Source organism: Crocodylus siamensis, chromosome 1 (genome assembly GCF_052110815.1).
Source record: "Crocodylus siamensis isolate JL-2025a chromosome 1, ASM5211081v1, whole genome shotgun sequence".
In the NCBI taxonomy this organism is placed as follows: Eukaryota; Metazoa; Chordata; order Crocodylia; family Crocodylidae; genus Crocodylus; species Crocodylus siamensis.
The window spans coordinates 171745913-171760508 of NC_143395.1; the positions used below are offsets into that span (position 1 = coordinate 171745913).

The following is a 14596-nucleotide window of genomic DNA, read 5'->3' on the forward strand; positions in this document are numbered from 1 at the left end:
TTGTCCCCATGCATTAATAAAATGAAGATATGACAATAAAAAAAAAAAAGGTTAAAATGTAAGCGTATTTTAAGCATATTTCTTGCAATGAAGTACAGGTGCTTGTTTGAAAGATACGTATTTTCGGTGTTGCAATAAAGTAGCTACCGACTTTTATGCTTCCTTCTTACCAATTCACTTTTTCTTTAAAAAACAAAACCAAAAAACCCTACTAAACAACAAACTGAGTTGTTTACCAAGCAGTCTCCTATTATTAAAAACCGTCTCCTATTTGGAAACTTAAAATTTTAAAAAGTTTCATGCTCTTTTGGGACTTTAAACATTAGCTATACCTGGTGTAATTGAAAACCCATTGATATTTGTTCATCTCAATAGCTGTAATTTTTGGTATTAATGAAGGAATAAAAAATATTATGAAACTAAATGTTATTTGTGTTTGTACTTTTTTAGGCTAACGTAAAAATATTTAAAAGCAAAGGTGGGTATACACATGCACACACTTTTACTGAACAGACTGTGATATAGGACTTGTAAGTAGAAGGGGAGCTCAGTAGCTGACATGGTTAATAACTTACGGATCATCAGTAGGTAAGGAAATGATTTAAAAGACAAAAACAACAGCAATAAAAAAAACAGCCACTTTCATGGGGTTGTTTACCAAAAAAGCAGAAGCCATGCAAAACTAGTCCTAACACATGGTTTTGACCCATTATCCCTCATTCAATATGCAAGCACCACTAGCTTGTTTTATTATTCTATTGAGGTTGTACCAATGTTTAGCTGCATTAAGTTTCCCATTGTAAACAACGGATTACGCCTGTTATGCTGGAAAAACTCTGAAGTATGCAAACCGTACAGCTTGTGTAATGTGGAGACTTACAGCAGAGATGCTCTCCATGACTTTTGGTTAAAGCAGCTCTCATTCAGATACCTTCCTGAAGTGTTTCTGTGTACAGAAAACCCATGTACAGAGCAGCCTCAGTTTGCACTTAAGACTTGAGGAAAAATGAATTCATTTTACAGCAAGCTGAATTTCCTAAGCATCTGAGGATAGGCTGTGAACTCCCATTTTCCTTCCAAGCCCTGCTCTTGGGTTGGTATTGAGGGGGAGCACTTGTGATTCTGAAGTTAGCTTCTATGTGTGGTAGAGAATGAGAGGACTAAAACAAAGCAAGTGCATCTGTTCTGTCCCTAACACTGTACTGCAAGTACTGAAATAAAGGACGACTGCCTATGTATATGCAGAACTCTCAATTATAATAGTGCAACAGTGCATTGATGCCCAAGTAAAAGTTGATTCATTTCCCCCACATTGCATCTTTTCTTCTTTATTATTAGTGCCAAGAACAGGCGTGGCCTTGTATGTACAGTAGCAGGTGGAACCTGCCCTAAACAACTTCATTTAAATAGACAAGACAAAGATAGTTGGGGAAAGGGACAATGCATTTCAGCAAAATGAATAGTGACAGCATGACATTATGCTAGGCATTTTGTGGGGGAAAGGAATATCTTGGGAATGGACAAGTGAAGGGGAGTTAGTAAGACAGATGGCAGGAAGCTGAGGTAAGGAAGTGAGCACAGAGGGGGTTGAAGCTAGTGCCAGGCAGCACAGCAGAGGAAGTTTAGTTAAAACTGTAAGATAGCTTCCTCATGTACATTCATCCCAAGACCTGAAATTTAAGGTTTTTTGGTTTTCACATAATGTATCCATAAAAAGGACAGCGAATGCCAAACTCTACCTACCACTTGTAGTTTCAATCTAGTCTATGGTGACATGAACCAGAAAATAACTCCTTGGTTTACTGATCATAGGGTGTTAAAAAAATAAATTAAATTAAAAAAACCCCACAAACCTATTTCGTGTGTCAAAAACCAAAACAATGTTTTCCTTTCAAAATTTTCAGATGGCCTGAAAGCAGCAGTGTTAAGTGTACAATTTTCCCCATTCTTGAAAGAAGCATAAGACATCAGCTCATCAGCTTTCTTTTCCATAAGCTGCAACTCTTGCTTTAGTTGGAACTACTGTAACTCCAAACTCCAAATCTTCATTTCTGGGCACTCTCCAAGGGCATAATCATTCTCCAATTGAGCACTTCCCCTTGGACACCCATTTCTTACCTGGTCTTCCTGTGCTTCCACCCAATTACGCAGCAAACATGCAATGGTCAGCAGCTCATTATCTTGGCTTGTTTTTTGCATTTTGAAGTTATCTTAACATTTTGGGTGGTGATGGAAAGAGTAGGAAAAAGCAGCTACATATCTTCTATGATCTCTGGGTTTATAAAATCTGAGTCCTAAAAGAATCTACCTATATAATAAGGGCTACAACAAGCTAAAACCCATTATAACCACTGTATTTACCCATTATAACCAACATATTCCATAAAGGGGGACTATCAAGTGAAAAGGATACTTTCCATAGTTTTGTTGTATGGAAAGTATTGCATGCATGTATATGTATGTGTATGCATGATCCATGCATGCTGTTTTGTTTTTTTTTGCTTAACACCATAAAATAAAAATGGGTGGGTGGGGAACCTCAATCTAGCATCTGGGGATCTGAAAATGTTTGCTCATAATAGGAAAAGCACAGTAATCACTGATGTTCAGCAGCCATTTTAATAAAAAGGTGAGTGTGAATGGCTTATGAAGGAATGACTACTTCATTTCTTAGTACTATGTGGAGCAAAATGTAAGCTTTTCCATACTAATAGGTTACATTCTATATTTCAAAGCTGTCTGGAAGACTAAAAAAGGGAAAAACATAAAACACCAATACACAACCACCAATTTCTTCCTTTGCACTTTAATATTAGAACAAATATATGCAAAATTATGTTTTTACAGCATCTGTAAGCTTAACAAGACAGCATATAAAGTTAAAATATGTCAAATTTATTAATACTGAAAAAATAATTGTGGCGCTTCAAACAAGGCAAACTCCAGCAACAGCAGCTTTCCATCAATTCATTTTCTATCGGATCAAATTTTTAACGGTGAAAGTGAGCAAGGTGGGCAGCCTCACATAACTGCAAACAATGTGATTACATAGCTTTAAGACTAGTAAGCAGGTGACAAGCATAATATTCTGGTGCTTGCAAGGGGAAAGGTCAAGTAATAGTAATCAGAAGGTTACCCACAATAGAAAGCTCTCCCCATGACAAACACTGTAGTGCATGCTGGACTTCATTAAATAGAATTTTACATCTATATTTTGTACCAAGTACTGTACTTCATTTTCATATTGTTATATAAAGCCAAACAGATTTAAAGTACTTCTAAAAGTGTTTGCACTGTAAACCAATGTAGCTGTTTTAGAAAAAAAAAAAATTAAATCTCAGTTTAGCCTTAGTCCAGTTTTAAATTCTTTCAGTTAAAGACACCAAAATTAAACCTGTTAAATTTGTAGTGTAAAAACTGCATCCAGTTTAGTGTTAAACTTTCATTTGAATTCTTGCAAGCAAACGTGCACCATTAACAGCATTTTCACAAGCTATAGTCTTGGCAGGAGGAGTCATTTTTCTTGTGCCGTGGAGAAGTGGTAGCCTTTGTTGGTGATGGGGATGCTGTACCAGGTGATTCAGGGCCTCCTTCCACAATGATTGGTGAAGATGCCAAAAGAGGCACCTTCTTTCTCCCCAGGAACCCTCCTCCTTCAAATCCACTCTTCTTTTTATTCTCCGAGCGGATTTCACATTCATCATCTGTTCCTCTCTTCTTCAATTCCAAACTGCTTTCAGGCATTTTCTGAACCTCTGTTCCACAATCTGATGTTCTAGCAGCTCTTACTTCAAGTACTGCTGCCTTTCTATCAGTTCCATTGCTGTCACCTGCCATCTTCTTCGCTTCAGCTTGTAGTGGACTCAGATTGCCATTCTCAGGGACAGCTTTGTCCACCATACTTTTGTTTAGATTGAAAGTCTGAAAATCCCTGTAGCTGTGAAAACTCTCAGTCCGCCTTGCCCTGGCTAACAAGGGACTCTCTCTATATGGCCTTACTGAGCCATATGTAGCAGTTTCGTGGATGGTTTCGTGATGTTGTAACTGGAGACTGAAAATACATTTGACAGTAAACAGTTTGGTCTATTAGTCACAACACATACTGAAACTAGCAAACATCACTTTCAAATTTCTCACATTTCAGCTTAATTTTCAAGAGGTGAGAGACTGCTTGCAAAGGAGAGGGTAAAAATGCACAGGAAAATATTTGGTCTGGATTCTCAGTTGTTACCAGAGCATATATTCGTGTGATCAATGGCAATCAGTCATTTATATAAAGGTAGGAGTGCTAGACTTCTGGCCTATAGGCCAAATGCAACCCATGGAGCCATGGCATCTGGTCCATAGAGCTCCCCACAGGTTGGGAAATTTGACAGTAGGGAAGCAGGGGCAATTAACACTGCCACCCTTCCTGCTGCCAAATTCCCACACCCCCTCTCCCTGGTATGGTAAAATTGGGGCCAGGCCACACGCCCTTCCCCTATGCAGCTGAAATTGGGGCTGGCTGCTCCTTGCCCCCTCCATGTGGCCACGAAGAACTCCACTATGCCTGCCCCAGAAGCTGGCTCAGGGCCACTGGGCAGATCTGGCCTATGGATGTACTGAGCACTGTCCATCTGGCCTGCTGGGGAATAAAGATTGAGCAACACTGATGTAAGGGAAAAGTTTCTAAACATTTGGAGACTCATATCCTGTCAGCTGAATGCCTACTAACCAAAGAAAAATATGACTTATAAAGGAGGATCTTCCTAATTGGGAATTTTTCAGAGCTGTTCATTTCCAAACAAACTCAGCTGTGTTTGTCTTAGTGCTGGAAGTAACATTTTCTTGGAATATCCAATTTGTTGATATCCACAAGCAAGTTCTCATTCAATCCTTGAGCTGTGAACATACAAATTTAATAGGAGCTAGAGGTATGCTTGCCTTGCAAAAAAATCAGGACACTTGTTTAAAGTAACCAAAGTGAAAGTTAGATATAAAAAGAGATCAAATGTTGAAGTCTGAGCTCCAACCTTGGCCCGACGCACCTTACAGCGTACAACGTGGAACTCTGGCTTACCTGGAATTTGACTCCCGCAGACGGTTTTGCTGAACCACTGAAGTAGCTGGACTAATGTTAGGAGTGGCACAGCGAGACGTGCTCAGATCACACTGATCAAGCAACTTAAGCAGCTCTTCTTCTGTTGGACCCCCTATATCTTAGAAGAGAGAGATACTGATCACCCATCACATCTAACACAAGCATTCCAACTGAAAAAAATGTAAGTTCCATTACACTGCACCCTACCCTTGTCTTCACTTTTATTAACCATGTCCATGGCTGTGGTCAGATCCCACATCTGAATGCTGCCATTTGCATGGCCTGTGAAGAGGTAGCGACGTGGCCTTGAGCCCATCCTACTGGATCCTTCACATTCTCTTACAGTAAATGATGAAATTGTAGTACAGTCTACTGCCTGGATCTCACAGATTCTACGAACAAAAACAGAAACAACCAACATTTAAACACAATAGTAGCAATACTAAGACCTAATGGTTGGCACATCTGTGAAATACCCCTACTATACCTTTGGAGGTGATTAAGGCTTAGTTTTTTATTAAAATAATTGATCTATGGCTGAGAGGAGCTATGGTTTGTTTTATGGGATAATGACCTTTCAAAATTAAATTTCAGTGAACTGCAAAAGTTCTCATTCAATCTTGGGTCTCTCGCCCACTTTTCCCTATTACAATTTGAGAGGGATGTACAGACCGCCCAGTACAGCTCATGAACTTACTAGTTTTAAGGGAATCTGAGCTACAGATTTATTGATTCACTTGTACAAGTGCAAATCTCACTGGAGTAGCATAATCCTTAAAATTCCAATACTGGCTTTGAGACCATGCACAAAAACAGTATGTTTGTTTAAAAAGTGACAGAAGTTAAGCTAAAAATTTTGGTTCTCCCACAATAGTCCAGAGTGAGCAGTATTCGGGTCATCCAGTCTGTCCCTAATGCACATTTAATCCCTGCATTTGGCCCTTAGAAAAGTTTAAATGCAAGTAAAAACCTCAATAGCTCATTTTCAAACTAACTAAACAAAGGAAATAGGCCATTTGTACAGAAAAAAAAAAGGTCTCTTTTTTGTTAAGGATCAGAGAGAAGAAAAAGTGACAAGATTACCCCATTCCTTTTTCTTTTCTTTCCTCAGAATTACTACTGATGGCATCAACATTTCAGGCTTAAAGTTATCAAGAAGCAGCACAGGTTGATTAGAAATAAAAGCACAGTGTCTACATTAATACAAGAGGACAGGGAACAAGAACAGGTCAGATCTGAAGTGGGTTTTGAATTATTACTTTGCTAAAATTTACTCCAATATAACATTAATTTTAATAAACATTTGGCAGTCTCTTCATTGAATGTGTATAACACTAAATCACAGAGATTTACAGCATTTATTGGGATGATAACTTGGCCTCCAAACATATTAACAGCTTTCTAATGTTATTTGCTTAAAAACCCCCCCAGCTAAACAAGCTGTCACACAGCTAGCCTGGATGCACAGAAAATGTAATCCCCTAATTCTTTTAAGAGTTGCTTATGAGTTTATGTAATGAACTTTGATGCAAAAGATTGATTCTCCTGAAGAGTTTCACTCATTACAAGATTAAGCAATTAAGAAATGATGCGTCATATCATAGGTACAGTGAATCATTACTAACAGAGATGGCATCAGGAATTTCAATTAATCTATCTTTTTTCAAATAATAGCCTGGGATATTGCCACCCCATCACTGGCATTTTGTGTGTTTTAAAAAGGAAGCGTATAATCTATTTACTTATTACAAAAGCTGGTGTTGTACGGAAGCATATAGGAGAACACAAAAAAAAGTGACTCCAAAATCAGGAACATAATTTAACATCCACTGGGAAGACTGAAAATTACACTTTGGTTGTAACACAGTTTTACTGTTGCAATACAAGTAAAATACAAAATTGATTTTATGTCTTTATTTAGCTCCTTTTGTCCAAAGAAATCAAGCACTTGACAAATATCAAGACAGACAAAATCTCCTTAAGGCAAGTATATCTGTTTTACAAATGACTTTGAATAGCCCACAGATACATTAAATTGGTGCGACTGTTGTAAAGAGAACCCGGAGTCCTGTTTTCCTATCCCATGTGAATGGGGAAGGGTTATTTTGGAACACAGAATAAGAAAAAAAAATCTAATTGCAAGTTATTTAATATTGTGACAACTAGTTTGACTCAAGGTCTTATTCAAATAATAAAATGTTACAGGTCTTTGGCCTTGCTTTTGTTATAAATTATTTAAAAATTCTCTCAGCAGTACTTTTGCTTTTTTTTGTATTACGTGGTATTTTTTTGGTATTTTTTTGGGGGGGGGGGTTGATTTTCGCAAAAATTAGAAGTTTCAGTTAAAGAAAGTGAAAGCCACCAATAAGGCCATCAGTGTAAATATAGATGTATAGATACATATCACTGTTTTTGTAGTCACTGGACAACTATTTTAAGGTAACTTGTGATTATGCTAGTTGAAGTCCTGCAACCACAGAACAAGAAAAATCTTGTCTGTGATCTGATACTTACATTTGATATTAAAGAAGCCTTATCAGTTTTTAGTATAGCTGTATATACACGCACACATGCCTAAACGTGTGCATGTGTATACATATTATTTTATACACACATGCAAAGTACAGCAAATTGATTTTAGGTGAGCTGCACCAGGTAGCCATATAAAACAGACAACTGCTTGAAAGCAGAGCTGTGGCAATTACCTTTTTCCTGTAGAAGATAATCGCACAAAAAGCTTATTAGTGATGGGAACAACTTTCTGAATGAACACCTGTTGATCATCACGCTCTCCAAATGGTCCTGGAGTTAGAAAGAGAAGTATGTATTTTAAAATGCATTCCTCTGACATTTAATAGAAATAAAAATCACTTTCCTATATTTAGCATTGTTGGTTGTAGCCGTGTTGTTCTAAGGACATCAGCAGACAAGGTTCTTTGGGTAGATGCGATATCTTTTAATCAGACAAACTAAATAATTGGAAAAATTGTTCTTTACAAGCTTTCAGGCACAAACACCCTTCTTCAGGGATACAGAAAGTCTGTTGGTGTTTGTGTGCTGTCCTGGATCTGGATTCCTATTCTACCCAGGAAGGCAAACATACACCAACAGACTTTACCAAGTCTGATGAAGGGCATTTGTACCCGAAAGCTTGCAAAGAACAAATTTTTCCAACCATTTAGTTTGTCTAATAAAAGATACCACCTCTACCCAAAGAGCCTTGTCTGCCTATTTCCTACATTTAGACATCCTACAGAAATCTGGAATCATATTAAAATCACACGCATTCTGGAGTCTATGCTGATTTGCAAATTAGCAGACAAAATAGTGCTTTTGTATTGTGCTGTATAATTATGGAATACTACCCTGAACAAACCCAAGAGAAGAGGTGTTAGTTTTGCCTAATTCTGAACCACAAAGAAGCAAGCTAGTCACGTGGATGCGTGTGCCTACATGGGGCCCGTATCACATGCCTAGTCTGAAAGGACTAACTCCCAAACTACGCATGTGCTACATGCATGCCAGGAAGCTCTGCATCTCAGAACACTACTGTGTGTGCCTATACTGTTTCAGCTTTAGGAGTTCAGGCACTTGGAGCAGGAGCAGCAGTTTAGCACAGCACAGCCTCAGGCTGCATAGACCTCTCCTTAAATTGTTACATTTTGTTAACCCTTCTTAAGGTAAAGATGTAATAAAACATTATAACAATAAGAAAGTGATGGACTCTGTAATATAATACAGATGCAACTAGGGGTACACCAATAAAGATTTTTGGGCCAATACCGATGGTTGATTATTAACCAGCCATAAATTGGCCAATATGCAGCTCAGCAGCTTGGAAAGCAGTGTCTGGCCAGTAAGACTGCGGAGGGGAAGGGACGTTGGGGAGGGAAGGGTGCAGGGTGGAGACTGAGGCCCCAACGATGAGGGAGTGAGGCTGGGGCAGAAACAGGTGCTGCCCAGCTGGGGGAGGACAGAGCCGCAGACAGCTCATCCGGGGGCACGGGGAGAAGAGACAGCTCCCCCCATTGCATATACCCTTGGGGGAGGCACAGGAAGCATGTGCCCCCAGATTTGTGTGTGGGGCAAGGGTGGGCTGCCTACTGTGGGCTTGGGGCAGGTGGCAGCAGTGGTACTGGGAGGGGGGCTACGATGAATTCTGGGGTAGCTGTAAGCCCACCCCATAACCGCCCCTTCCCAGGGCTGCTTCCGCACACCCTGCCTTAACCTGATTGCAACCCCAGCCAAGACCCCCTGCCAGAAAGAGGCTGGCGCAGCCCCCTGGCCTTGAATCCACAGTAGGCAGCCTGCCCCCACCCTGTGCACAGATCTGGGGGGGGGCACATGGCCCGCATTTCCCTCCCCCCGGGAGTGTGCACAGCGGCAAGAGCCATCTCTTCCACTCCCCCCAGACAAGTCACCAGTGGCTCCATCCTGCACCGCATCCCACCCCGGCTGGTTGCCTGCTCTAGTCTCAGCATCACTTCCTCCCCCTCACCATGGGGCCTTGATCTGCCCCCCTCACGTCCCTGTCCCCCCACAGACTTACTGGCCAGAAGCTGCTCTCCAAGCTGCCTGGCTGCATTCTTGGCTGTGTGCGTGCTGTGGATGTGCACACATATGCAGCATTTAAAGTAGATGACATTAATCAGCTACACTGGCCAAAAAAAGCCGATTGCCAGTAATGTCAATTTTCCTTTTACAAGTGCTGATATAATATGGACCAATATATCGGTGCACCTTTAGATGCAACTATTCCTAAAACACCTAGGAGCAAATTCACAGTGGGTGCAGTGATACCATCTTTTCAGACCACTCTGCAGTAGTAGCAGCTGGGGGCCCAAGCCCGGTAAGAATTCTGTTTCCATGCTCAGTGGCATATCCTGTCCCTTTCCCTCCTTCCCCTGCTCACCACAGCTACTGTCCCTGGCTGCGCTCCAAGAGGGGGAGCTCCACAGCTGCTCCTGCCTGGGACAGCAGCAGCAGTGGGTGGGTTACTTCTCTGCTAGGTCCCCCTGGGTGTTTCTCACCAGCCTGGCAGCAGGCTCAGGGAGGGGGAAACCCACTCATTACTGCTGTCCCCAGTAACACTGCACCGCACAGCAACTTGTATAGGGCAGTGGGCGAAGAGGGTGAACAGGAGGAGAGGGGAAGAGATTCTTACCAATTCAGACTTCAGACAATCAAGTCCCCAGCTGCAGTTCCCGTGGTGTCATCTGCCCATCCCAAGGCAGGTTATTGGGAAGAGAAGCAGTAAGTGGCCACTGAGCCTACACTCAGCTATACAAAACCCTGGATCTGCCCATTAATACAATCATTCTTCTAGAATTCAATTTTGGTTTTAGTCTTACTGACCTCTCTTAAGTGCCAAGGGGGACATACAAATACATCTGTAATCTGGGGAAGTGGGGAGCCTGTGTGAAGTCAGACCTACAGAACTTATAAAAAACGTACTAATTTGAAGCTTGCCAGAGGGTGCTACTAATTTTTTTTTTTTTTAAATAGCTACAGAGGGGTGCCTTGAGTCTAAAAAGTTAGAGACTCACTGGTTTAGGAAAGTAAGGTATAACTCAGAATAACAGGTAAATGGTTTTCATCATTTAATGGAAATGGGCAAAGCAAAAAAAAAAAAAGTCAACCTGACTCTACCCACCCTTACTAGGAATTAATTTTCAATGAGAAATATAAGAAATGCTACAGCATTTAAGAGGCAAGCTGATCTGACTCTTCTGTAACTGCAACTACTGGAAATCACAGCCGCTTTACTGATGCCAGTGTCAGTGAACCCCGTATTAAAATGAGAATAGAATTAAGCCCAGGAACCCCTAACTGATTTTCAATGAATCTCCATAAGCACAGTAGCACTCTAAAAGTCCAGTATGCAGTAATATTGACTTACCTATGTCGTTTCCAGAAGAGTAACTGCCATGGCTCTCTGTTTCCTCCAGTGACAAGATTTTGAATGAAGCCAAAGGAGTAGAACCTGGCTGTGTTGAAATCATTCCTCTGAAACGAGTAACAGTCCATGTCCGAACATGGTTGTTATCAGCGCAAACTAGAAAAAAAACAGAAAGAAAGGAGTAAAGACATGGGAGTCTTTCCAAGAAAGAAACTTTTGGGTTTGATTCTTCCTTTTTTGTTTTTTTAAACAGACCTTTGATTTTATAAGCTATAAACTTTCAGGCTATTACCAAAGCCACTAGGTCTTACACTAAATCAGCATCACACGGGCTTCGAGTGATGGTCTCTACTTTCAAGCTTTCTTCATATTTCTCAGGCTCAAAAATTTTTGTCTTGCTCTCTCCTACTCTCACAAAGCATAACAAATATTGCAATGAAAGGTTTTTAGGAAGCATTTGTAGAGTGGTTGATACTAAGTTTCATATTATATTTCAGTGAGCTAGAAAGCAAAAAGATACTTAAAATTGTCATTTTACATTTTTAATCACTCTTCTTACCTTCCCATCTCATCTACTGTTCTTGGCTCCTCAGCTAAGCAGCACTAGTGGCTACCCTGACTTACTTGCATTATTTTCCTCCAGCAGTATGAACTGAATATGATATTGAAGTGAAAAGATCTCAGCACAAGAAGTGGTGGACCAACCTCTCATTCTCCCACCCTCCCATCCAGTTATAGGCTGGATGACTCCTCATTTCAGTTGACAATTAATCCTTTATTTAATCACTTGAGGAGCTACAATATCAATGCAACCGCAATCCCATACTAGCTGAACAAAAATTTAGTCAAAAGTGCCTCAAAATCCAATCCACAAATCAAATAGAGTGCAAGCAGCTGTACTGTAGCCTCTTAAACACCATGCTGTCAACAGGCCCCACTTATCTATACCTGAAAGTGTAATTCAGTCTCTCTGCACCTTTAGTCATTTGCAGAAATTGCAAACAAGCATGTTGGCTGCAAGTAATAGTGTTTTTGCAATACTGACACTTTGCCCCTTGGAAAAAAAAACTTCATCTCTTCAAATACATTGGCCAATGACCCGATATAACCAAATCTCAGTTACTACTGACATGGGCTGGATTTCAAACAGTAACACTTAAGGAAAAAGTTTTCATGGCCTACCGCAAATCAGCTGGGCTGGAAGTTTTGTTTTTACAAACAGATACCTCTTTAATCTCTGGAAAACTGCATTTAAATTCTGCAGGAAAGTCTCTGTTTTATTAGTAGTAGTAGTACTACAACAACTCTGGGGCAGAAGACTAGAAATGCTGAAGAAGCTTCAAAATTAAAAAGCAGTTAAAAAGAGAAAAGACTTGTTCATGTCAATATGTTATGTGCAGTATTAAACCTATTTTACTATACACTGTCCCTGTATTTTAAACTTGTGCTGTGCTCCAGATTTTTTTGTATTCAAAACCTCGTGTAGTTAGGGGCAAGAATCTGGGTGCTGACAGCTGGAGAAGGGCTTTGTAGGCAAAGCAAGCACGAGAGGATATCTGAATTCTTGGATAGACATTATTGCTAAAATAATCCATCAGCAAAAGTTTATATCGATAAACATATTGTCATAATTAAAGAATGGTTTTTATTCAATTTTAATACATTTGCTCAGTTCACATCTTTTGGAGGCTCTCACATTGACTTTAATACAAACAACGTGTACTATATAATACATTTATCATTAATTCAATACAATGTCCTTGCTGCTGGCAGTTACACAAGGTGCCTATAGCTATTTAGCTTAGCAGAATAAACTGTCAGTATGAGACACTTCCATATCAATGCAACTGTGTCCACACTAAGGGAAACAAATTTAATGACTTTAGCAGATAAGAGAGAGGGGGAAAAAAAGTCACAGCCTTAACCAAAAGTTTTATCAATACAAAAAAAAGAAGTATGCAAACCAGGTCTCAGGCAAACAACATTTAAACAATTCCAACTACTGTTCTCCACAATTCTAAGGGCTAGAAACTCCCTTCTGAAAAATAGCATGTATTCTTGTTTTCAAGCTAGGGAGAATCTTGGGATAGGTATATAAAATGCAGAAAACAATGATTTGATTGAAAACATGAACAATGGTGATCATCGTTAATCATTGTTTTAATATCTGAATAAAAATGATTTAGCAAAATCAGTATGTTGTTTCGAGATAGGGACTATGAATAAAGTTAAACACATTTGAAAAAAGTCCAGACTTATCCTACGCACACTGGGTGTACTGTGCAAATCCTGACTTCTAACCTTTGTTTTTTTGGGCTGTAAAACAGTCCATATCTATCCATCCTGCATGGCTGTTGTGAGCTTTTAGTCAAAGAGAACAATCTATCATAGTGTTGCTATAGCTTTTCATATCTGCTTGTGGCTGTTTTTGAAATGATTTAAAAGACTGCACTGAAATACAAAGAACACAGTGATTACCATTTTGTTTGGCAAGCTGATTCACTGGCTAATTTTCCACCATTTGGAACCTTTAAATCCAAATTTCTGTCTTTCACAAAGAGATGCTCTAATTTAAGGGTGGTCAGAAGCACGTGTGCCACAAGTGGCATAGGCAGCCTCTGTTTGTAGCACACAACAGCTAGGAGAGGGAGCATGCAGCACACTGTCAGATAAGACACGGAGCACAAAGCAGAGCAACAAATAAGGCGGGGAAAGGGCACCTGAATAGCACTCACGGATGGTGCAGAGCTTACTTTTTTGCACGCTGGCTGAAAAGGTTGGTCACCACTGCTCTAACTCAGTTCTGAGTTTACCAGTATTTTTTACACCACAGTTAATAATAATCTCCGTCACTCTTCAAATTAGGCCCCAAATTAGGGCCTTGGAATGTGTTAACTGCAATTACAACACAAGCAGCTGAGTCTTCAAGCAGTAAAACATATGCTAAGTGCCATTATAGCATAGCAAAGTTAGGACTTTTTTGTTGAGGAGTATCTCCAGAACATAGTACCTACCATATAATACAATGAGAGACTTTGGTGTGGGGGGCAGAGGGGACATAGGATTGCAACAGCTGTCTGATGTTCCCAGGCCTGGCAACAACACCCTGCAGTGCAGCCATCTTCAAGGACTCCAGGGCTTACCACACATTTATTTACATTGTAGCAAGCATTACCATAACACTGGTCAGACAGTTTTCCAACTCATAGTAATGCTTACTATGATCTAAATAAAACAAGTCTTGAGTGGAACATGCAACCAATTCTTTACTGGGTGAGGTCTGTTAACCTGCCTTGGGAATATCAGACTAGATGATCCCAGAGATCCCTTCTGTCTTAAAAATTCAGTATTAACAACATTCTTTAATATAAGTTAGTCTTTAAAATTGCCTGCTTTACAGCACATGATCTGAGCCTTCAACAGGCCAAGAACTGATATAAATACCTTCAAATGTGTGTGCAAATTCATCGGAACATGAAACTACTCATACAAAACACATTTACTGCGTTTACTCTAAGGGTTTATGCATGAACAAGTCCTCTTAGAAATTTTCTTGCCTTTCTTCAATGAAACAAACCCAGTGCTATGGGTAACACAGTGATTAAATGCACTGAGAT

At 40.0% G+C, this 14596-nt stretch overlaps 1 protein-coding gene across 2 annotated transcripts in view; it reads right to left on the reverse strand.

Annotated features, from left to right (window-relative positions):
- Positions 1–2790: 2790 nt before the first annotated feature.
- The window catches only part of KCTD3 (potassium channel tetramerization domain containing 3), a 49384-nt gene continuing 37578 nt past the window's right edge, over positions 2791–14596 (reverse strand). The window contains exons 14-18 of one of the 2 annotated variants that reach the window (XM_090048945.1): positions 10980–11135; positions 7786–7882; positions 5288–5472; positions 5060–5192; positions 2791–4051 (exon numbers count right to left, since the gene is read on the reverse strand). In XM_090048945.1, the coding sequence (XP_089905071.1) occupies positions 3487–4051; positions 5060–5192; positions 5288–5472; positions 7786–7882; positions 10980–11135 (1136 nt within the window). In that variant the 3' untranslated portion in view covers positions 2791–3486. Of the gene's footprint in view, positions 4052–5059; positions 5199–5287; positions 5473–7785; positions 7883–10979; positions 11136–14596 lie in introns of both variants that reach the window. The other variant, XM_090048936.1, reaches the window with a different exon arrangement.